Raw genomic sequence first — 26747 nt, 5'->3', positions numbered from 1 at the left:
ATAGATCATGAATACAATTTGAAATTATAGTGTCGGGTGTACCTCTGCGTTCAGCGACCCCAATACTCCGACCAGACTGTCCGTCGGCCGACTTCACATCCAAGTTTATTTGCGTGTCCTTTGTGGTAGCGTTGGCTGCCAAATAAATAAATGAGCTCGCAAAGTGAACTGTGAATGTTTCTTATGTTGGCTTTCTTCCATGCTGACCTCTGTATCAGCGATCCTATTAGTTCTGAGTGTCAAGGATGGTTATATAGGCCTAATACTCGTAGTTTAACAGATGGAGAAAAGTTATCATTATCAATGTTACCACTCTCAACATTGAATTGGCAAGCTGTTAACCGAACCAGAAGTGTGTCAGTTTCCCACGTCGAGAACAGGGTTCAAATATCGAAAAATTCAAGTACAATTTGTGGGATGTAGAGTAGGTTTTGGTACACGTTTTATCCAGTGATGTGCTCTACGCGTAAAATTCGATAGTCAACGTAGATGAAATTATTGAGGATCATCAGTGTGGTTTTAGGCATAATAGATCAACTATTGACCAGATATTTTGTATTCGACAGATAATGGAGAAAAAATGGGAGTATAAGGTTATTCATAGATTTCAAAAAGGCATATGACTCGGTTAAGAGAGAAGTTTTATATGATATTCTTATTGAATTTGGTATTCCCAAGAAACTAGTTCGATTAATTAAAATGTGTCTCGGTGAAACGTACAGCAGAGTTCGTATAGGCCAGTTTCTGTGAGATGCGTTTCCAATTCACTGTGGGCTAAAGCAAGGAGATGCACTATCATCTTTACTTTTTAACTTTGCTCTAGACTATGCCATTAGGAAAGTCCAGGATAATAGAGAGGGCTTGGAATTGAACGGGTTACATCAGCTGCTTGTCTATGCGGATGACGTGAATATGTTAGGAGAAAATCCACAAACGATTAGGGAAAACACGAGAATTTTAGTGGAAGCAAGTAAAGAGATAGGGTTGGAAGTAAATCCCGAAAAGACAAAGTATATCATTATGTCTCGTGACGAGAATATTGTACGAAATGGAAATATAAATATTGGAAATCTATCTTTGGAAGAGGTGGAGAAGTTCAAATATCTGGGAGCAGTAACAAATATAAATGATACTCGGGAGGAAATTAAACATAGAATAAATATGGGAAATGCCTGTTATTATTCGGTTGAGAAGCTTTTATCATCCAGTCTGCTGTCAAAAAACCTGAAAGTTAGAATTTATAAAACAGTTACATTACCGGTTGTTCTGTATAGTTGTGAAACTTAGACTCTCACTTTGAGAGAGGAACAGAGATTAAGGGTGTTTGAGAATAAGGTGCTTAGGAAAATATTTGGGCCTAAGAGGGATGAAGTTACAGGAGACTGGAGAAAGTTACACAACACAGAACTGCACGCATTGTATTCTTCACCTGACATAATAGGAACATTAAATCCAGACGTTTGAGATGGGCAGGGCATGTAGCACGTATGGGCGAATCCAGAAATGCATATAGAGTGTTAGTTGGGAGGCCGGAGGGAAAAAGACCTTTAGGGACGCCGAGACGTAGATGGAAAAAATAATATTACAATGGATTTGAGGGAGGTGGGATATGTTGATAGAGAATGGATTAATCTTGCTCAGGATAGGGGCCAATGGCGGGCTTATGTGAGGGCGGCAATGAACCTCCGGGTTCCTTAAAAGCCAGTAAGTAAGTAAGTAAGTAAGTCTACGTAGGTATTACATGTAAACAACACGTAGACAATGTGGACTTTGTAATCTATATAGGCAAGGTATATCTATTTTTTGTGGTTCGTATACTTTAGTCTACACAATACAAGTAAAAAAATAAACACATGGAAATACTTATTGCAAATGACAATAGGTTTAAAAAACCAGCTGTCAGAGTCTTAATATTTGACGATGAGTTTCTTGATGAGGTACAGGGTAACGTTAGCCTATTTGACTCAATTTTTACACTAATTACTAATTCTCAGAAACCAGACACTTCCAATTGCAGCTGCAGCACAATTGAAGACCTAACATTCTAAATGTGCTAAGTGCCAATTTTTCAAATTTCATTTTATTCCATCTAAGGAAGGAACATCCATAAGAGAATATTATATTAACATGTCTTTGTCGTAGCTCAGCTATAAGTGACACATTCGTGCGCCAAAAGACATGTTTTAGATATCTCAACATGCATTTCGCAGTGTTTTTTTCATCAATATTTCAGAAAGTTGTTTTTGGCACTTAGCACATTTGGAATGTTAGGTCCTCGATTGTGGTTGAACCTCAAAATTTTTAGTAAATTTCAGAAGTTGTCAAATAATGTTGATTGTGGGGAAAAAATGGCCGTTAATATTTACACTCTGAATGCTTGTTGTCTTCATCCCAAGTATTGTAGTGCTCCTAACTTCTATTATCATGTAAAAATTTGAAAGACATAGTCTACAAGACTTGCTATGAGCCAAGAAAGAATAAGCAGTCTTCATGAGTATCAATAAAGAACTTGGGGGTGGGGAATATCACTGACGCAATAGTGTTTTGGATTATGGATAAATATCATTACCAATATTTATCTTACCTAACCTACTTCTTCTGCACAAGAGGAACGTATATTTTCTAATTAGTCATACAACCATTCACCTGTCGGAAATCTTCTAGATCAAGATAGATCATCAAAACTAATGCACATCTATTGTACTCGCAAAATGGTAGATAATAGCACAGATTGTTATTGGCAATCATTTAATGCTGATGCTTTAGGTCAGACATGTCCAAAGCAATAGGTAGCGCCGAATCACAGTTGAATGCAACCCGCAACACTTCAGTCTATGCTTGAGGAGTGGGGATGAAGAGGTAGCTGATACAATCACAAAGTATGGCAGTGGTGGACTACTTCATTTAGCTGTTACAGTAGCTGTTTATTTATTGAATTATGAACTTAAAATTATTTCATGGGATATTTCGCCAAAGTTACTTTTTTTTTTTAACAATAACGCAATCAACATTTGTTTGAAAATGAAATTAATATAATGCATGGTACTGTCTTCAGTGAGCCGATATATAATGCTTCTTATATACTGTATACAGGATTCCACGTTAAGAGTATACTGTATCAGGAAATCAGGAGCAGTCGGAGTCTAAAATATTTTAAGTACACTCTACTTAGAAATGTTTTTATTGAACAGAACTAGAATCTTGCGGAAGTCTCTTAATAGTCCTAAATGACCAAGTTGTTATTTTTTTCTTCTCTCTCTTCTTTTTTCTCTTTTTTATTATCTTGATATGTTACTTAATCATTTGTATTTGTATGTCATGTAGTAAGATTTGCTATTCAACTTTTTATGTCTTGTAACCCACATGTATTTTGTGTGTGTGTGTTTTTTTTTTCCTTATGTTGTGTAACTGATCTTGACTATTTGTAATTTTCTACTATATTTTTTGTAATTTCTAAGGTATCTTCTTTTGTGTTTTGTAATCTATCACATAATTTTGTATTTTATGTATATTATTGAAACCTGGTTGAGTGGAAGAGAAGGCCTTATGGCTTTAACTCTGCCAGGCAAAATAAAACTACTACTATATGAGCCGTTCAGAGAAAAAGTGGTGTAAGTCAAAATTGGGTAATGAGGTTTAAAGTAAAAATCCTGTAAAATACAACGCAAAGTAGCAATTAATATGTCCTTCTTGCTATCCACAGACTACTAATAGGTAAAATAAATTGAATATTAATTATTACTTTGCGCTGTATATTACAGAATGTTTACTTTAACCCTCATTACCCATTCTTGACTTACACCACTTCTGCTCTGAACGGCTCATATGGTGCTATTCCATCAAATGACCAGTTGCCATAGAAACGCCTACCTACTACATAGTTTCTACAATGTACTACACAAGTCCCATAAAGCCAGTGCTTTTTTCTTAACATGAATCAGTTCAATCAATAATTCACTGTAACGAACTTTATATATTTGTAATAATAAATTATGTTTAGTAATTATTGTTCCCCACTCTTCTTCATAGACTCGACCAAAAACAACATGAAAATGTGACATTATGTCTGATTCAACCACACGTAATTGTGCCAAAATTGTCTTTTTCAATATCAGCATAATTTATTTTGATTTCACAATGTTCATCACATTTATAGGTTGACGCATACATAGATTTTGTAGAAGAAACAGAGAAACTCTGGTACTATATTAATAATAATAATAATAATAATAATAATAATAATAGTAATAGTAATAGTAATAGTAATAGTAATAGTAATAGTAATAGTAATAGTAATAGTAATAGTAATAGTAATAGTAATAATAATAATAATAATAATAACGTAGGTACAGCCTTTATATCAGAATATTGGGAGTGACACGCAGTGTAATGGCGTTTTATATTGGTTTTGAGAAGCCATGCAGAACCTTGCGGCAAATGATGCATTTAATATTTCTTTCATACTCAGAAACTAAAAATTTCCTCCCAACTCGAGTGGAAGTTTTCTTTCTTCACAATCGACACGAAATAACACGACTTCGATACAGACATTGCGAAGGTACAAGCGCCACTGATACCATAGTTCCTCTATCATACAAGGGGTAGTAGAAGGGGTTGAGGGAGAAAACATTACGTCTTACAGTGCGCAATGCTCGCAACTCACGTCTGCATCACAACTCACAACTCTGCTTTTAGGTACTTGGAATGCAGTTATATTTATTTACAATATGTATGAAGTTGTCATGCATACAGTATAATTGATATAATTGCAAGTATGATTTTATTCACATTTCAAATAGGATAAAAGTTGGTAATGTTGTGATATGAGTAATATTGTGATAGTTCTTTTTGAAAATGTATTACAATTTTACTGAGCGAGAGGAAGATCAGTTTTTTTGCGTCAACATATTAAGGGAATGATCGTGGACAAGTTTCTGCACAAAACTGGTCCTTCTCCCACTCAGTAAAATTGTAATAAATTCTAAAAAAGAACTATCACAATATTACCAACCTTTACGCTACGTTCAAGGTTTTTTTGTGAAAATAAAGTGGAAAAGAATAGCTCAATTTTGTACTTATTTATTGGTTTGGTTTCTGATAGAACGGTAAAGCTACTTTTTAAATCTAGTCATTAATATATTACATAGTTTACATAATATACACGGAAAAACCATGTAGACAACACGTAGATACGTAGAAAACATGAGTGGAGTAAAATTATAGTCTATGGCACATCAGTATTACTGTGGTTTTCCTGGCTGGAATTCCATCAATTGCTCCACAAAACGTCATCAGGATGGTACGCCAGTGGCAATGCCGAAGACTACAGATATAATTTATAATTTCGTCAAGTTACATTAATCATTGGCGTACCCAGGAATATGGCTTTGGGGGGGGGGCTGTTTATATAACAATTGTCATAGGGCAACATTTAAAGCTGAAACCTTACGCATAAATATATACATCTCCACATGTAGCAGGGTATGGAACAATAACACATAAAAATAAATATTTGAAGATAACTTTATATATTTTCCTACTCTGTTACAACGATATTGAAAATGGCATTAACAATAATACAGTAAAGCTAGAACAAATATATTATTTATACAAAACAAAGTTAATTGTCCTTGGTTTTATCTGCAACAAATGCCAATTATTTCCTTTGTGTTGACAGAAATGTCTCTGTGGACATTCAGATTTGCAAGACCCATACTACCTAGTCTCTCAGATAGTGTTTCTCAAGCAAGACTTCACTGTTCTCATATTCTTTCAAGCGTACTACTAGAAAAACACAAAGGCAAAATGTGCATGCACATTTGTTGGAAAGAAAATGTCGTTACAAAAGTTGAAGGCATCAATTGTATTTACGACTAGGCAAACGGAATAAGGATATATATTTGGCTCTGGGAACCGAGGTCTTTGGGCATTGAATAAAACTATGAAGTCCAGGTGTATCTCAAAAAAAGCCAAAATAATATATGAAACCTGGACTCTACCTGAAAGAGCAATAAAGATCTTGAATGCCTGGGAAAGGAAAGTATTATGAAAAATCTTTGGGCCGACTTATGAGCAAGGATTTTGGCGAATCAGAACAAATGCCGAGTTATATGAATTATAAAGATATTAACATTGTTGTTGATATAAAACTCAGAAGGTTAGAGTGGCTGGGACACGTAACCTGGATGGAGAACAATCGCACACCCAAAGCTCTACTAGATGAATTGCCAGTGGGAAGAAGGAAAGTCGGACGACCTAAATTGAGATCGCTGGATGATGTTCAGGCTGACCTAACAAAAGTTGGAATCAGAAGATGGAGAACACGAGTATTAGAGAGGAGTGATTGGTCGAATGTTCTGAGGGAGGCTAAGGCTAAACTACAAGAGCCGTAATGCCGATGATGATGATGATGATGATGATGATAGATTGTATTTCCTCGCATTAAAATATCTCTTCTTGTGAACATCTTAGCTTCACACTTGATGTAGGCATAATCTGGAATCTGTTGTAGCATAGTTCAGACTTAGCTATCAAGCAGTTCATCCAACGACATTCAAATCTGTTGTGTAGAACTGGGCTAGTTTTCACAAATTTTCTATGTCCTCTTAGATGCACTTAAAACAGTAGGTAGAATACACACAAAACTGATCTGGATATCTTTGTTTTTACTAAATCTTACCAGAAGTTTACTGAATAGACAAACAATTCATCGGAGGATGAAACTGAAAATAAAGTAATGTAGTATTTCCAGGGGAGAAGGTACTTTCATAGTACGAACATATCTTGAGAAACAATTTCCCTCTTTCTGCACCTGTAATAAAATTGTTTTGACATTTACTAGTTTTAACATTTTAAGCATACATGTGTTGTCGTCCTTGTGACTGCAAGCAGGAAAACAGCTGCTGCTGGACGTGACCAATATTTTATTTCAAGCAGGTGTCAAGCAGCATCAAGAAACTCACTATCCTAATGAAGATAACTGGATTGGTTTGGCACACTGTCATAACTTCTTGAAATTTCCTTTCATTTTTGTTTGTCTCTGACACTCGAAACTCTTTAACATACTTACACAGTGGTGAGATCCAAAGACTGAAATGATCAGGGACATAGAACGCAGCAAAGATAGTGCCAAATAAGATGAGGAATGTGAAAAGCCTCTGCTTATTCTCTTATGATTGTTTTCCGTTCAGGTGCCATTAATAAATGTACTATGCCCTTTCTCTTATATAAAAAACAGAGATTTCAATGATTATTTGTTTCGTGAAAATGATACTCAGATCTTACATGTGATCTTGCACATCTTACGTCATCTGCTATTGCTTAATTCGTCTGGCGACTGTTGCCAGCAAGAAGTAGGAATTTAATCTGATTAACCTTTTTCTTCACAACAGACTGTTTACTGCATAGTAGCGGAGGTTGAAATGATCTCTGCAGCTTCAGTATATACCCTACTCATATGCAAGTTTGATTATACAGTAGGCCTATATGAAAAAGAAAAAAGAAATACATTTAGCACAGACTGTTTAAACGCTGGGATTCGTTTCTTACTTCTTTATGTTCAAACGTTAAAATTAAGATTTTCTTTAAATTATAATTTTTATGTTGACTAACATTCATCTACCAACCTACGAAAATGTAAGTCACTTCGGCGCGTAACATCTTTAAATGACAATAACTCTGCACCTGTAAAAGACAGATAACAAAAACCTGTACGGTACGTAAACTAAAGAGTAAATAAAGAGCTTCCTATCTACGAAATGTATTTATTACATAATGAATATTTTACTTATTGTTAAATGATTTAAAAAAAAATTCACTCCCTATCTTCAATCGTTTGCAACATCCTAAGTGCAAAAGTTGCATCTATAGTCTACATATTGCGAATGAAATACGAGCCTTTTAAATTCTGATTCTGATTTTAGCTAGTTCTGTGGTTTTAGAGTTTTGAAACAATTTTAATTGTTGATAAAGCTTTGTTGTTTTGAAGAAGACAGTGGTCTTCTTGACTCTCTTCTCGAAATTTCCATCCTCCTCAACAAGCCACGGAAACAACTCGACTTATTTTCCTCCAGTACATTTCACTCTCTTTTTTGGAAGATCAAAACGGACTTTTTAGGGCCGAAAAACAGGTGACCTCGGAGCCAAATTATTCGCAGTAGGAAATGCGATGAAGTCTTATGGATCCAGATTAAGGCAGTGGTCATACTGAATGCTTATTTCGCCGATATTTACACTATTAATACACTGCCGACAACGGTAAAACAAACAAAAGCATTGAGTTATGTAAAGTTGTTTTCGTTTCTTTAATGAAATGGTTGATGAAAAGCCGATTTCTTTGGTACCAGAACGTCCCTGGTCCCATTCCAAAATACTGAAAAAATTTAAGTGGTTGCTATATAGTCTTTGGAACAAAGTATGAAACTCGCTATATTCTTCTTTCTTCAAAAATTGTATTCGTCCAATCGCTTCTATCGTTATCTAATCATAACGGCAGCAGCAACAGCAACAGATTCAATATCTCAATAGCATTTCTGTAACTATTCAATCATTTTAATACACCCCACATGAAGTTTGATTAAACACTGGTGAGAGACCTCGGTCTAGATCGCATGCAACATGACCACAAACTCGCAGAGCAACAATAGGCCTACTCATATGAGAAGAAAGTGAACGCAGTTTTCTTCTCTTTCTCACTATCCAGTCTGTTGATCTTAACTAGAAGTTCGTCATGAGAACATTTCACTGACGTTTAGTTTCGAAATAAAAATGGTAGGTCCAAGACTTCGATATCAAAATATTAGAAAGATGACAAGAGTTCCCATTCGTGCACATTTCTTGGGATAATTCCACGCTAGTCTATTTTGTTCTTAGTCCAAGTTATGAGATTCCCATATGCTTGGAAGAAAAATTTCTCCCTCGCATGTAGAGTTGCTAAATCACATGACAGTAAGATCGACCCAGATCTTTTATATCAATCTTGAGATTTCTTTAATGTTTCTTGCAATGTTTTATTTAATCAGAAATATTGAGTCCTCAAATTTTCAATCCACTAAACAATTGAAAAATTGTGTGTCTAATGCCTACCCACTTCACCTTACGTGATTCGGGTTCCGCATACTGCGCATAGATGGCAGAACTGTTACCTATTTTCAAGTCGCACACCATTTCGGCGGGCCACGTTATGCATGATGTGTACCTATATGTGAAGAGTTATGTCGTGTACTAGGGTGAGTGTATGTTAAGTGTTCGTGTAAGTGTAGTGTAGGGAATGGGTGAGGATAATGAAGATGAGGAAGGGAGAAGGGGAAACCCGGTGCCGGCACGTAGCCTACTCCTGTCGAATAGCACCAAGGGGGCCGCTAGGTTTAACGTCCCCATCCGATGGACGAATCACTATCAACAGTGACATATGCCTTCTCTTCATATACACTGCGGAGAGATTTGGGATTTAACCCAGGCATACTGGTGTACAATTTAGTGATTAGAAGTTGTGCACCGCCATCTCTCCTAGAACCCGGGCCGGCTAGTCTGAAGGCAGATACGAGTGAAAAATTGTTTCAATTTAAATGTAATTATATGAAAATTCGAACTTTCTTTCAATCTGCATTGAATTGTAGCCCTATAGGAATGTAAGCATTTTGACAACTTTGAATTTTCACTGCACATAGTTGAATGATCAAAGTCTTTTTATACATTATCCAACGCCAAAGAATGGAAATTTCAATGCTATAATGCTCCATTATTATATCAGTATTAAGAGTGTTTAGCCAGATTGTTGTCTCAGAACTGTTCTGGTGACCCTCATGAAAAAGAGGCTTCTCAATCCGGGAATGGAATGGAATTTTCGGGAGGGGGGCACTACGAACCAGCACTGCGATTTTTCAACATTTTCTATTTCGCTAACCCACAAGTTCGGTGCATTTCCAATCCACGCCGGTTGACTACACTAAAACCCGATTCAGACGGTGCGTGTTTCTGTGATTGATTCCAAGGTGGCTGCGCTGATGGGTAGCCTGCGTGCTCACTTGACGGAAGTAATGCGCTCTGGTGGCTCCGTGGATGGCTAGCTTGCTGGATTTCGGGGGTAGGTTCCTTGCTATTTTTTCGTGATGGTTTGTAGGCTGAAACCAAAGATGATCATATAATATCACTACTGAAACCATGTCGCCATGTTCGTTGTTTTCCAACTAAACCTGTTTTTTTTCTATATTCTTTAGTTTCTAAGAAACAACCATTAAAATAATATCGGACTTTAGCTGTTTTATACTTGTGGCTTAATTACTTTATTACGACATTTACTACTGTTAATGTAGGACTTTAGTTGTTTTCCACTCACGGTTTAGTTTCTTTTTGACCAAGAGTGTTGGCAACAGATAAAACAGCAGATGATTTTCCAATTTGAACTGTGAACAACTACCGTTACCGTAGGCAACACGGGAGCCAGCAAGTGAGCATGCAGGGCAGCCTTCAGCGCAGCCACCTTGGAATCCATCACAGAAACTTGCACCGTCTGAACCAGGCTTAAGATTCGCTGCGTACCCAGGTTTCCAGCAGGCAACCCTTCTCGTCCCTAGGCCAGCCCCCTTCGTGCGAGGAATGCTGTGAAATGACGATGAAATGGAGTAGTATTGACGGAATGATGTACATACTTAATATGGAGAAACGGGAGAACTCCGTAAAAACCCGAACTGCGACCTTTTTCGTCACAAGTGTCGCTGGAAATTTTTCTGAAAAATCCCACAACTGACCGGGATTGGAAACCGGACAGGCAGAAGGCCTGACCGCTCAGCCAGTGCACGGGTTCTCAATTCGGGATGGCTCTTTTAGTAACCATAAGGCGTAAACCTAAGACGCAAACTCTCCGCCTTTACTTTTCTTTCGAAGGAACTCGTGTAAGGATTCTGTCGCATCTTAAACGTCCATTATTCTCGGCCGGCTTACTATGAACGCAATTCGTATGTTAATTGTCTCGAAAAAGCAACATCTTCATTAGTAGCGAGAAGCGAATGAGTCGAAGCTCGGAAACATGAACACTAGCGAAACACTGAAGTCCTGTGAATCACGACAACGTACATTCTCTGAAGAGAGGTTCAGGTGCGACAGCCTACGTCACGTGTACTTCTTTCTGAGGGTGGGGAACCGTCAGTTAATTACACCACAACACGGACTGTTAAATTAATCAAGTCATAGACACACCCAAGGTAAACAGCCTCATGCAAGTAATATTTGTTGCGTAGTTGTTCCATTACTGGTTTGCAAACGGATGTTTACAAATGCATTTCCTACTTGATTATTTGCATACTGTCCTAATGAATGCTATTATTATTATTATTATTATTATTATTATTATTATTATTATTATTATTCTTACAAAAGTTGGTATTCCGAAAAAACTAGTTCGATTAATTAAAATGTGTCTCGGTGAAACGTACAGTAGAGTCCGTATACGCCAGTTTTGTCGGATGCGTTTCCAATTCACTGCGGGCTAAAGCAAGGAGATGCACTATCACCTTTACTTTATAACTTCGCTCTAGAATATGTCATTAGAAAAGTCCAGGATAACAGAGACGGTTTGGAATTGAACGGGTTACATCAGCTTGTCTATGCGGATGACGTGAATATGTTAGAAGAAAATCCACAAACGATTAGGGAAAACATGAAAATTTTACTTGAAGCAAATAAAGCGATAGGTTTGGAACGTCCGAAAAGACAAAGTATAGCCTACGATTATGTTCGTGATCAGAATATGTACGAAATGAAAATATTAAAATTGGAAATTCATCCTTCGAAAAGGTGGAAAAATTCAAATATCTTGGAGCAACAATAACAAATATAAATGACACTTGGGAGGAAATTAAACGCAGACTAAATATGGGAAATGCGTGTTATTATTCGGTTGAGAAGCTTTTGTCATCTAGTTCTGCTTTAAAAAAATGAAAGTTGGAATTTATAAAACAATTATATTTCCGATTGTTCTGTATGGTTGTGAAACTTGGACTCTCACTTTGAGAGAGGAACAGAGATTAAGGGTGTTTGAGAATAAGGTTCTTAGGAAAATATTTGGGGCTAAGAAGAACGAAGTTACAGGAGAATGGAGAAAGTTACACAACGCAGAACTGCACGCACTGTATTCTTCACCTGACATAATTAGGAACATTAAATCCAGACGTTTGAGATGGGCAGGACATGTAACACGTATGGGCGAATCCAGAAAAGCATATAAAGTGTTAATTGGAAGGCTGGAGGAAAAAAGACCTTTGGGGAGGTCGAGACGTAGATGGGAGGATAATATTAAAATGGATTTGAGGGAGGTGGGATATGATGATTGAGCCTGGATTAATTATGCACAGGATAGGGACCGATGGCGGGCTTATGTGAGGGCGGCAATGAACCTCCGGGTTCCTTAAAAGTCATAAGTATTATTATTAATTATTAATGTTATTATTAATTATTAAAGTGTGCACATTACATGCCTGCCTGATAGTGTGGTCAGCACGGTACAGGCACAGAAAAGCACAGCACTTATCCATGAATGTTCGTGAGTCGCAGATTATTCCTTTGAGTTGAGAACTTGAATTTAGGAAAGACTTGAAGTACAGTAAATGGACGAGAGATTTGTATAATCATTAACATAGATTTGTCATTACCAACTATTTATCAAAATTTATAAGATTCGAAATTTTTGCTCTTCCTCTTTAATATTATTTGTAGTTTGAATAAATTATTGTGACAATTAACATTCTATGGCCGAACATCATGAGTAAGCAGATGGTGCGTCGCTAGTGTACGCAGTTTTCCGAAGGTCGTCAAAGTGTCCATGATGAAGAGCGCAGTGGGCGGGCGACCGTCCCTCATCAATGATGATCGTGTTGAGTTGGTGCGGCAGTGCATCATGGAGAACCGTCGCTTCACGATTACGGAGCTGAGCAGCCATTTTCCGCAGATATCGCGATCCTTGTTGCATGAGATTGTCACTAAGCACCTGCTGTTCAAAAAAGTATGTGCCAGGTGGGTGCCGAAAAACCTGACACCCGAACACAAAATGCAACGTTTAGGAGCAGTACTGACATTTCTGCAACGGTATCACGATGACGGCGACGAGTTCCTCGAAAGGATCGTCACGGGCGATTAGACTTGGATTTCGCACTTCACCCCGGAAACCAAGCAGCAGTCAATGCATTGGCGGCATAGTGGATCTCCGGTCAGGACGAAATTCAAACAGACGCTGTCGGTACGGAAAGTGATGTGCACGGTGTTCTGGGACAGGAAGGGCATTCTGCTCATTGACTTCCTTCCAAGAGGTGAAACAGTGAACGCTGACCGTTACTGTGAAACACTGCGAAAATTGCGACGTGCCATTCAAAACAAGAGGCGTGGAATGCTTACTGCAGGTGTTATGCTCCTCCATGACAATGCTCGTCCACATACGGCTCGGCGCACAGCAGCTGTTTTGACGGAATTTGGCTGGGAGTTGTTTGATCATCCACCCTACAGTCCTGATCTTGCTCCCAGCGATTTTCACGTTTTCTTGCACCTCAAGAAATTCCTGTCCTCCGGTGAGCGTTTTGGCAACGACGAAGAGCTGAAGACGTCTGTCACACGCTGGATCCATTCACAGGCGGCAGAGTTCTACGACAGAGGGATACAAAAGTTGATCCCACGATACGACAATTATCTCAGTTCTGATGGTGGCTATGTTGAAAAATAGCTGAAACATTGCTGTACTTGTTGCCAATAAATGTTTTCCTGAAAGTGTGTGTTCTTTAAAAAAAATAGGGAAACTTACTTTCTGGATGCGCCTCGTATGTATGTATGTATGTATGTATGTATGTATGTATGTGTGTATGTATGAATATATGTATGTACCTTTTTTGAGCAGCATGTTTAATTACAAATAGAAGTAATACTACATGCTTAGGTTTACCTTGAAGTACATTATCGAATTACATTATATATTATTATGTTGCTATTCTAGGTTAAGTGTGGATTAGTGTAGTTCATCTACGATCTACTGTCAAGATAATATTGTTACTTCTTAGTCTAACTTATTTTCCTATTCCTAACCTATGAAGTACTAGAATCTATTTACATATTCTAGCATTTAAATATGTACAGTATTTACATATTTACTATCTTTTTGATGAGCCTATTTTCAAATAAATTATATCCTCTAATATCCTAGCTTATTTACTTAATATAAGTGACCTATTTTCGGCCCTTATTACTTAATTCTGACTTTTAACCTCTTTATCTTCCCAAATAACTTATCCTTATATACTAGCCAGCCTATTGTAGTTGCAAACTTTATAAAATATTTTATATAACTTTTCACTAATTTTGTCTTGTCCACAGGCCACTTCCCACCACATTTATGTATAGACTGGATTAGTTTTCCTTCTTCCTTTCCTATGTATGTATGTATGTATGTATGTATGTATGTATGTATGTATGTATGTATGTATGTATGTATGTATGTATGCATGTATGTTTTTGATATTATAAGTTATAACTAGGGAGCGGATTTTTATGTGATAAAAATTTAAATATATTTATTTTTTATGTGCTAAAAAGTACGAAAATATTTGCTAAAAATAAACAAATATTTCTTTTGAATATGACAATGTTACTAGGTATTCATCCACCATACTTGAGTGCTAGTAGTTGGCCGAGAATTGCAGTGAACAACAAAGGTCATCTCCAAATTCTCCATCACAAATGCATGCCGATTATCTCTGAACAACGACTTATACTGCGAAAACGATCATTCCACATCACAGGACGTCAGACGTGCAAATTTAAAGAGAGGAATGTACACAAACACAAACACCGTCAATTTCACCTACAGGCACACCCTCCAATACTTGAGCAACTTGACACAATTTTTTATATCCACTGTTTTTCCCAAACACGTTCTGGAATTTGTCCCTTAGTACTTGTACTTCTGAACCTGGTAGCGAGTCTAGTTTAATGTTCACGGCACGTACCTCCTTGTTTCAGATAGCAGGTTTTTGGATGTTTCGAGTTTTTTATGGTGTCTCACAAAAAGCTTAGATTTGCTAATAGGAAAGCCAAATCGTTTTTTAAACAACCATTTTTCAGTATATCGTGAAGGATATCGATTGACGAAGCCCGGTAATTGGGAATCACAACAAGACGTATTGCCTCACTTGATGGACATTAGCGAGAGGCCAGAGATTTGTTTAAATTTAATAATATTCATACCCCAGCTCTTATCTGTTGTGTTTCACAAACAAAGCGTGGAATGAAATCATCTTCAGCAACAATAAATATTCCTAATTATGTGTTGGAAGATCTCTCCTCCTTGTCCATGTTAATTTATTCTCTAATAACAACACTGATATGCTGCCTAGCAGTTTTCAGAACTTGGGGCGATACTATTACAAAAATGTATCACGGATACACCACACAGCGGTTGGAAACACGAAGCAACCAAGAATTCTTAAAAAGTTAACGTACTTCTGAGTGACATAATTGATTTAGTTTTAAAATGTTTAAAAGTTCTTGTAAAAAAATTATTTAAGTAAAAAACTCCAAGATTTATGTTTTTATAATAGATTTCCTGAAAATATGTATTTACATTTTTTTTTTTTGTGAAAATATGTGTTTTTATGTGAAATAAAATTCGGGTTTTAAACTTGAAACTTCATGTACGGAATTTTTTACTTTGTTTAATTTTGTTTTATCACACGTAAAAATAATATTTAATTACATAGAAATCCGCTCCTTAGTTATAACTCTAGAGACCTCAATTACTGAAGAACTTGTATTTTTTCGCTAATTGTACTCAAATTATTTTGGTAACTTTGTTATGCCCTTAATATAATTAACTGTGGCAATATTTATTATTATTATTATTTTATTATTATTATCATCATCATCATCTTCATCATCATCATCACCATATAACAGTGAGCGTTGAGGTTTTCTATTAGCTCATTGTTCCACTTTGTACCATAGTGGTTGTAATGCGGGTTATGAAGGTCATGAGAACCTGTCTGCATACAGACGTAAGCCTTATTCCGCCCAGCAGTATGTGCGATAAGTTGTCAGCTGAATCGATAGGTGACATCTCAATGGCGTGTTGTTGATAACGTGGCGTGATAACCGAGGCGGTGCTGACACGATAACTCGATCGATGCGATACAACACGTTTTGGAGAAATCACGTGACGGGACCTGCATGTTGTTAAATGCTCACAAAAAATAAATATCTGCATTGGAACTGTTTAATGTTGCGTGTCTGGGTGTTCTGGAAATATTTCAAGAGGAAATATGTGTAAGCCTTCCTGTGGAAGCTTCAGAAAAACTTGATACTCCATTTTACAAACTTTACTTTAAGGGGTTAGGTACAGCTTACAGCAGTAAAATTTTCGGAAATATTCAACATCAACATTTTTTTCCTCCATTACAGTATCTTGTACAAAAATGAAAATTGGTATGTGAAAAACACTGTCCTGCTATATGAAAAAAATATTTTTATGATTTTAAAAAATCATTATTATTATTATTATTTTTTTTTCAAAATTCAAAACGGTGACAGTTCATTTATAACTCATAAACTTGTTAACTTTTTCGTGTTCTCTCTCTTTTATTTTATTGCTGAAACTCATGTTTACAATATCATGCTCTTTCAACTGCATTCCTTAATAAATAATATTTTTATTTTTTTATTTTGTGTTAGAAGAAAATACTGATATTTGACCATTTTTTAAAATGAATTTATTTATCGGACAATCTATCAAAGTTAGAGAAGTGATCTTGCATCATACTGTAGATATAGCATGAATAAATATACACAAAAATTTCATCACAGAATGTTTTTTAGTTATGTGGGAAACGCTTCATCACTGCACAGGAAAATGAATTTAGAAAAAAAAAATGTAAATAATTTTTTTAAATCGTAAAAATATTTTTTTCATATAGCAGAAGTGCAGTATTTTACACATAAAAAATTTCGGAATATGTATGATCAGAACTTTCTTGTGTTGAATTTTAACATACCTTGTTAACATGTTTCGACCTATTTTCGGTCATCTTCGGAACTGGTCGTTGTTGGTCTTGGCGCTCTTGTTTCCTGTGTGGGTGCATTCGTAGTGTAGAGTCAAAGAGTGTATGTGTTTTGAAATTGAGTTGTGTGTTGAGAATATACACTCTTTGACTCTACACTACGAACTCACCCACACAGGAAACAAGAGGCGCCAAGACCAACGACGACCAGTTCCGAAGATGACCGAAAATAGGTCGAAACATGTTAACAAGGTACGTTAAAATTTAACACAAGAAAGTTCTTATCATACATATTCCGAAGTGATACAGTGTTAAAAGTTGTGTAACAAGATGTATAATAAATTTCATTATTGTACAAGGTACAGTAATGGAGGAAAAAAATGTTGAATATTTCGAAAATTTTACTACTGTAAGCTGTACCTAATCCCTTAACTGAGGAGAACTATAATACTGTAGTTCGCATTCTGTTTCAAGATTCTGAAAAGTAGAAAGCTGAATCTTAAAAGTGGCTTATGGATTGTTTTCTGGCCATTTGTAAAGCGGTTCTATTAAACTTCGAGATTAATAATTGACTGTTATTTATATACATAATTTTTGGATATAGCATGTGCAGGTGCCTCTTCGAATAGTTCGTCATAAATTCTATACAACACACTTCAAAAACCAGAACTTTAAATCTTTACAACTTATTCAAACTCGCCTGTCGTAAAATACAACCCTCCTGCTCCTCCTCCTGGTCATCATCATCATTATCATTATAATTATTACCTGTGGCGCTTCAGTCCGGTGTGGACCCAGGTCTCCTCAATTAAAAGTCGCCATCTTTCTCTATAATTAGCGAGTTCTGCCCAAATTTCATAACCCCAGTCCTCACAACTACTCAACTACTCCTGCTCGCTTTAATTCGGGAATTTCGTGTCCTATGTGTCCTCCAGGATTACCAAATGATACCTTTTGTGTGGGTTCACCCATACGAATTAGAAGCCCTGCTCATCTTAATCTGGCTACTTTTCTCATATTGATAACATCTAATTAATCATAAATTTATATCGCTTTCGTCACTGTCCATTTTCATATTTTGGAATAAATATTCTTCTCCAAAAGTTTCCTTTGCGAAGCAAGTTTCATGTTTTATCCGCTGTTCTTCAGTTGGTTCCCAAACAAAATATCAACAACGTGAGTAGGTTCCCCATGTTCAAATATCAACAACGTGAGTAGGTTCCCCATGCTCAAATGAGTACCTCAGTGGAAAAAGGTTGGATGTAACATGTTTCCTATCAAATATCAACAACGCGAGTAGGTCCGAAGTCTGTGTGGAATAGGGATGTTAATCAATCATGTAGCACAGTAATGGCAGTGTTCAAATATCAATAGCCTATATTATTGCCTATAACGCCACCTATAATAATCCCGTGGCTCTATCTACGTTAAAATATAAATACCAACCATAAGTTTCAGTGATTAGCAGAGTAGTGGCAGTGGAAGTACAGGAGAGCCGTGGTTTCATATACTTTAAAATATAAATAGCGATCATAAGTTTCAGTGATTAGCTGAGTAGTGGCAGTGGAAGTACAGGAGAGCCGTGGTTTCATATACTTTAAAATATAAATAGCGATCATAAGTTTCAGTGATTAGCTGAGTAGTGGCAGTGGAAGCACAGGACACGTTTGTTACAAATTTTTACCAGTAGAGAAATACAATTGTGAAAATATTCGACGCAGCGTGTCTGCCAAGCACAAAACATTTTTAACCAACTACTACCGTAGATAGTAGTTGACAGTCCTAAGTCTGTATAAAATGGGAAGGGAAATTTTTTCTGGCGTGGTCTATCGCGGGAACCAATTGCAGTACACAGATGTTGTCAACCTGGAACCAACTCGGGTATCGCTCTGTGACGAACTGGGAACCGATTCACAGATTTGGGAACCAATTCCAGTACGCCCGTTTTATCGCACCGTGTTAAATCCACACCCGATAGCTCATTTACTGGCAAAGGGCGAAATTCTATCGCACGTGGTCTCTCACAGTTGGATGGGGAATATGGAATTCGGTAGCTCGCTTACGAGTCGACTTAAGTGGATATTGCGTTATTGATTCTTCAACAGCAGCACAAGTTTCCAAACGTGTCGACGGTCTCCCATTCCGAGATGCAACGTTTACGGATTCTGTCGTAAAAGTCTTTGCCGTTCCCAGGCCAATAATGCCAAGACCACACAGAGCGCTATGTTCGCAAAATACAGCTCTCTTTATTCACAATTGAATTGGTCACACAGAGCTGCGTACGCGATGTTTGCAATCAGCGTATTCCGAATCTCACCGGATCGGTGGACAACAGTGATGTCACGCTGCAGCGAATTAGGAACAAAACTGCTGGAAGGATTGATGGCTGTCATGGCGACTGTATAAGTTGTTGTCTGTGCTACGCTAGCAAAATTTTGCGAAATTTCCGTACTGCTATCTCGTTCAAAGAAAAGAGAGGATAAACAATTTATTTCTTGAACCGGTAGTAATAACTGGTCCGTTGACATGTTCGCTCATAAGCCATCGACATATTTTTTTTACGTTTTACTCATTACAAACAATACAGCAGAACTAAAGCAGAACATACCGCCATGACACAACAGTGCACGATGCCATTCGTCTGCTAATTCCCGCCCTATACAAGAACCAATCAGATTCACTGATGGCGGCTGATGGAGACTGCCACCACCTCTGCAAGCTGATGGCACCGGTGCGACACCGGTGGAGCATCAATGACGTCATCGGTGGAATTCGGAACACCGTGATGCCATCGGATTGCTCACGGTGAGATTTGGAATACGCTCTATGTTAGCTGCGTCGAGGAGTGTTTGATTCAGGGCTTATTTTCAAAATATGGCTGTGTAGGGGCAGGCGCAGTAGACCTTTGGACAGGTTTCTTTCATGCCAAGTGCAGAATTCTCTTTCAGATTGCAACGATCGCCTTCATAACTTTCGTTTTCTGCGTATTTTCACTTGAATAAACGGGTATATGAGCAGTTAATTGAAGAAGTTATGAAGTCTGTACTTTTATTGCATATAAATCCCCATTACAATACCTAAATATATTTTTACCTTTCATCTGAGCCTAAGACTAGATAATATGAATGATTATAAACAGGGTGCGAATTAACGGGGTGGATGGGGGGATTTACACCCAGTTTGAAAGTTATCCTACTCTCATAAATTTATATTAACATCCCTTCCAGAGATAACTTCTATCCTCCCTTCACAAAATATAATTGTTTTAATACGAGTAATCAAAGAAAATAATATTGATGTATTATCACCGACAAACTGACAACAATCAATAACTTAGGAATTACACGTCTTATCTTAAGCCTGTTCACGGATATAATTATTATTATGATCAAGAAGACAAGCAACTCAGTGCGACCAAGCGTTGAGCCGTATTGAATGAGGGTAATAATAATAATTTTATGTATGGATTCTCTTCCTAGGAATCTATCCTCCCCTCATTACAAATCTTAATTCGCACCCTGATTATAACTGGGGATAGTTTGATCGAAGGAAGTGGTGCATGCGATTTTTTTAAAATTTCGTAATTTAATATCTGCGGAAATAATTATTTTTGTAGAGAAATACAAATATACACGGGTTATATTTATTTTAGCATTAAACATGTCCGAAAGTCCATCGCTGTGGAGTAACGGTCAGCGCGTCTGAGAGTAAATGAACGGGCCAGGGTTCGAATACTAGTTGGCACAAGTTACCTGGTTGGGGTTTTTCCGGGGTTTTCCCTCAACCAATTGAAGCAGAATTCTGGGTAACTTTCGGCGTTGGACCTCGGACTCATTTCGCCATCATTAATTCACATATCGTCGTCGTCATCATCATCGTCATCATCATCATCATCATCATCCATACCATAGCCTGGGTTCAGTTCACGATGCAGCGTGCTGTACTTGTACAAGAGCTTGGCCGTTCGGCTACCCAATCATTCACAGAATAGGAGTGGTAAGTACAATAAATCTCAGGCTGCAGTGTAAGCCTTCGGGTCCCTCCTCCTTACAACAGTCAAAAAAAAAAAAAAAAAAAAAAAAAAAAAAAAAAAAAAAAAAAAAGTCCGAAAATATAAAAAAAAACTCTGATTTAGCAATGTCAAGTCTTGATCTTTTGGAGTGGAATGCCTCTTCTGCTAAAGCAAGAAAATGAAACAGGACAGCTTCCATAAAATAATAATAATAATAATAATAATAATAATAATAATAATAATGATAATGATAATAATAATGAATTCAAGCACCACTTTGATATTTTTTTCATTCTTCTGAATTTCAAAGTAAGTCATAGTAGTGTTCAATCAGCATCGATTTATGTAATGACATAAATATTTTAATAAAATTTTTTAATTCACGATTAACTCAAATACTTTAAGCGATGGAAATAGTTTGTAAACATATTTTAAATTAGCTCGAAGATTTCAGTGTGGCCATGGAATGTAGCGAAAATAGCAAACATCGCGTACATATTGTAGCGTAGAGCTGCGTGACTTCAACATAATTTTCTCTTGGATGGCGTCGCTTTCCGAAAACTCAGCTGGAAGTTAGTCATAATTTGTTCAATTGTTTTCCCAATATGCTGTCATTCATGAATCCACACCACATTCACTGAACGCTCTTCAATCGAGAAGATGCTTAAATCCGCCACGTTTTAATTCACTGCTCGCTTGTTTGATGGTTGCCACTGTTTCATTGTTGCTTCCACTGTGAGCGTATTCCGAATCTCAGCGCTGAGCAATCTGATGGCATCACGGTGTTCCGAATTTCACCGATGGCGACACTGATGCTCCACCGGTGTCGCACCGGTGCCATCAGCTTGCAGAGGTGGTGGCAGTCTCCATCAGCCGTCATCAGTGAATCTTATTGGTTCTTGTATAGGGCGGGAATTAGCAGACGAATGTCATGGCGGTGTGTTCTGCTTTAGTCCATGGATTTAGTATCGCCTGGCGTGTAGTTTTAACGTGTATTGGTCTGCTCGTACTTGATGCACTTGACAACCTTCATTCTGTTATAACATTACATCTATGGGTACAAATCACAGTAATGCCATCAACTATTATAGAAGTGTCTCAACATCACTTTTAGCAAACATAGCCATGTTAACGATACTGCGTCTAGCTCAACGCTAAATAACAAGATCACCACAACTGCCTCATTTAACTTCACACCGGCAAACACCACACAATAAGTGATCACATACTTCATATATTTAAAGTGATGTACAAACTATGTGCTTTTTAAACAGTTTTAAACAGTGTTTTTTAAATAGTGTTTTTAAATAGTGTTTTAAATATTGACTGAAACATTCTAATTTAATTTTGATAATGTGTTGTACCAGCAAATAGTATATAAGAGTTAAGGTAATCATTTATGTAATCATGGCAACACTTCACCAACATAGCATAGTATGCACAAAAACACTGATCATTTAAGTCTACGATACATGTACCCATAGGCTTGGTTAACAATTAGCATCATATACATACATCTGAAGATGGTACAATTTACGTACCGAAAACGTTAATGAAAAATATGACTAATTAATTTATTCATTTAATTGTATGATAAGCAAAGGCGGAATACACACATAATTATAGTCAAATTGTGATAGCTTATCGGTGTACCTTCAACATGAAATATGTCAATGGCTTATGAGCGAACATGTCAACGGACCAGTTATTACTACCGGTTCAAGAAATAAATTGTTTATCCTCTCTTTTCTTTGAACGAGATGACAGTACGGAAATTTCGCAAAATTTTGCTAGCGTAGCACAGACAATAACTTATACAGTCGCCATGACAGCCATCGATCCAGCAGTTTTGTTCCTATTTCTCTGCAGCGTGACGTCATTGTTGTCCACCGGTCCGGTGACATTCGGAATACGCTGATGAAAGATTGTCCCATTGTCCGTCATGTCCTTGTGTACCTATTACAAAGACCCAATAATATTTACTAGAACTATTATGTATTTCATGTTTACTGGATAAATTGACTCGTAGGTACTGGATATGAACGAATCCGTTAAACAGATTAGAGAAAAGATTGCTGTTTGCAGACAAGCCCGAAGCCACTTTCGCGTTATAGGGATGTTGAAAACATACCTATGTTTCTACGGATGTCTCTAAATAGATTTTGTTGGCTCCAAATATTTTCTCATTTAATGTAGTGAGAAAAAAAAAATAATTACGTTGCGTAGTAACTTTCGAACTCGGGACGTCTCGTCCGCAATTAGAGATATTGTCCGATCTTGGTGTTTACAAATAGTGAGGTCTATATATAATTTTGGATGTGATTAAAGAATTGTCTCCCGGGACTTGACAACGCTTCGAGATCTGCAAGAAAGGCAGTGTTGGCGATAAAAGGTAGATGCTGCAAAAAGCTCCGTACTGCGCACTTGGATGCTTCATTGCTGGCACGTGCAGCATGTTTACAGACATTTATTTATAACGCTTTTTTTTTCTATTATGTGATGTGCCAACTGCCAACATTGTTCCTTCTACGACTTACCTTTCATTGATGAGTATTTGATTAGGCTACGCGTTTTCGGATTGATGATTTATCATCAATAATCATTTCTGAACACGAGCACAATGTGGGTGGATTACATGAATATTAAATAATCGTTAAAATTCGAAACTCAAGGGTTTTCATCTGTAAGAACGGCAAGCTGAATTCTGAATCAGGTCGTCGTGTAATAATAATAATAATAATAATAATAATAATAATAATAATAATAATAGTAATGATAATAATAATAATAATAATAAATTATTCATCGTGGCAATTAATGTTTCTATATACTCCTAATTAAACCGTTGAGCAAAGTAAACATATTACATTTTGTCCGACAGAACAACAAAAAAGTTCTCCCCATTATTTACGAAACCAACTCTTTCTGCTTTTAGAGACAGAGTTTTTAGAGCGACATGATACCGCCACTGCTTGCCTTCAGTACGTGAATGAAACTCACAGCAATGTACAGGAAGCTCCTCGTATCCGTTTGATTGTTTGTTACTTACTTGCTTGCTTGCTTACTGGCTTTTAAGGAACCCGAAGGTTCATTGCCGCCCTCACATAAGCCCGCCATAGGTCCCTATCCTGAGCAAGATTAATCCAGTCTCTATCATCATATCCCACCTCCCTCAAATCCATTTTAATATTATCTTCCCATCTACGTCTCGGCCTCCCCAAAGGTCTTTTTCCCTCCGGCCTCCCAACTAACACTCTATATGCATTTCTGGATTCGCCCATACGTGCTACATGTCCTGCCCATCTCAAATGTCTGGATTTAATGTTCATAATTATGTCAGGTGAAGAATACAATGCGTGTAGTTCTGCGTTGTGTAACTTTCTCCATTGCCCTGTAACTTCATCCCTTTTAGCCCCAAATATTTTACTAAGAACATTATTCTCAAACACCCTTAACCTATGTTCCTCTCTCAAAGTGAGAGTCCAAGTTTCACAACCATATAGAACAATCGGTAATATAAATGTTTTATAAATTCTAACTTTCAGATTTTTCGACAGCAGACTGGATGATAAAAGCTTCTCAACCGAATAACAACAGGCATTTCCCATATTTATTCTGTGTTGAATTTTCTCCCGAGTATCATTTATATTTGAATGATTGTTATTACACGATGTAATCACGACACCGGCTGATGTAGATGCCTAATATGGAGAAACGGGAGAACCCAGAGAAAAACCCTAACTGCGACATTTGTCCGCCACAAGTGTCACTATGGATTTTTCACTGACCGGGACTCGAATCCGGACCGTCTGAGTGACAGGCGAAGGTCTGACCACTCAGTCACCGCAGGGATACAAAACTTGGGACTGAAGTAGCCGTTAGTCATTGAGTACAGTCATAATAACTTGTGGTTTGCAGTGCGATGTAAAGTCTTCAGTAAGATGAAATTTGAGATTCTACTATTCTATATAAAACGTTGCGTAAACTGTTGCAACAATTTACACCTTGATATATTCGTGTGCTTTCGTTGTAATTGGGACATTCGGAGTTATAATAATAATAATAATAATAATAATAATAATAATAATAATAATAATAAATGCTCTGATTGAGGTTCTGGCTGATAGTCTATGTACAGTACCTACATGTCACTTGATATGTGTCAGAGAAAGAACAATTGTTTCTATAGGGTAGGCCTACATCTGAAGTCTGATTAGTATAATATGTAGCTAGTTGGCGATATATGCAATGGAGGGGGAAAGGAACTGGCTACCCTAATCCATTATCTCCTGGCCTAGTCGCCTCATAAGTGGTGCCTTCTTGGTATGACTTGTGAGTCTACTAAAGATTACTATTTTTTTTTGGTCCTACAGAATATATCTGTTACGGTAACAATTAATATTAGAGGAGAAAAATTCGCTCCGGTGTCGGAGATCGAACCCAGGCCCTTGGTTCTACGTAACTAGCGCTCTCACCATTGAGCTACGCCGGAGCCCAATCCACAGTACCGGATCGAACCTCCCCCCTCCTCCAGTGTTTTTCCCTTTGTGGCCTGACTCCATGTTGAGCATGTATGTTGACATTTTATTAAGACAACTGCCATTATACAAGGAGCGCACTCATTTGAGTGACTTGGTGGCCGGGATTCCACAGTGATATGCACAGTAATAAAAAAAATAATAATCTTTAGTAGATTCTTCTAGCAACAGTGCATATTATTTTCTGTACAGATTACTGTGCATATTACTGTGTAATCCCGGCCACCAAGTCACTCAAATGAGTGCGCTCCTTGTATAATGGCAGTTGACTTAATAAAATGTGGACATACATGCCCAACTCGGAGACAGGCCACAAAGGGAAAAACACTGGAGGAGGGGAGTTCGATCCGGTGCTGTGGATTGGACTTCGGCGTAGCTCAATGGTGAGAGCGCTTGGTACGTAGCTAGAACGAAGGATCCGGGTTCGATCCCCGGCGCCGGAGCGGATTTTTCTCCTCTAATATTATCACTTGTGAGGTTCAGACCTGTATTCGGACAGTTGACTAAATAATATTAGTAATAATAATAATAATAATAATAATAATGATGATAATAATAATAATAATAATAATAATAATAATAATAATAATGAATGCCGATATTAATTGTGCATTTTGTGTTTACAGAGATGTGTATGAATCCGCGATGTTTGCTACTACATGTGGGCACCATCCCATGGGGTGAAGGGTGAAGAACTTCTCATGACAGGTAAGACAAAGGATTTTCCACAAATTGCTCTTAAATGAAGTCAACATTAGTGTTTCCGCACCTGATATAAATTGTATGCGAACTTGCACATAGTTCCGAGAAATGACGATAGCGTATTTCCTAGTACAAAACTGTGTCTGTCGCACAAGCGGTTGTGTATTATAAAAGCAACAGGAGGTGGACTGGCTCCAGTCAGTGGCGGCTCGTGATAAAATATTGCTTGTGTTCACAATTTTGTGTTCCAAAACGAACAGAACTTGAAATCTTTAGTCAAAATTAATAGGTTTAATATGAAATGTCATGATTCTAGCGTCTCACTTTCGAAAAGAGATCATATATAATTTCAAAATATAATAATAATAATAATAATAATAATAATAATAATAATAATAATAATAATGAAACCCCAGTTTATTTCAGGTTGCTCACCACGTTTGTCGTGTAGGATACCCTATGTCAGTG

The 26747-nt window shown here is 37.2% G+C and overlaps 1 protein-coding gene across 1 annotated transcript in view; it reads left to right on the top strand.

Moving 5' to 3' along the window:
- Positions 1-26747, top strand: part of LOC138700227 (ferroportin-like) — a 191087-nt gene that overhangs the window by 103936 nt on the left and 60404 nt on the right. Inside the window, exon 2 of the mRNA XM_069826694.1 lies at positions 26204-26285. Coding sequence (XP_069682795.1) covers positions 26237-26285 — 49 coding nt within the window. The 5' untranslated portion in view covers positions 26204-26236. The remainder of the gene's footprint in view (positions 1-26203; positions 26286-26747) is intronic.

Source organism: Periplaneta americana, chromosome 5 (genome assembly GCF_040183065.1).
Source record: "Periplaneta americana isolate PAMFEO1 chromosome 5, P.americana_PAMFEO1_priV1, whole genome shotgun sequence".
NCBI classification, from domain to species: Eukaryota; Metazoa; Arthropoda; class Insecta; order Blattodea; family Blattidae; genus Periplaneta; species Periplaneta americana.
This window is presented reverse-complemented; position numbering and strand designations above follow the sequence as displayed.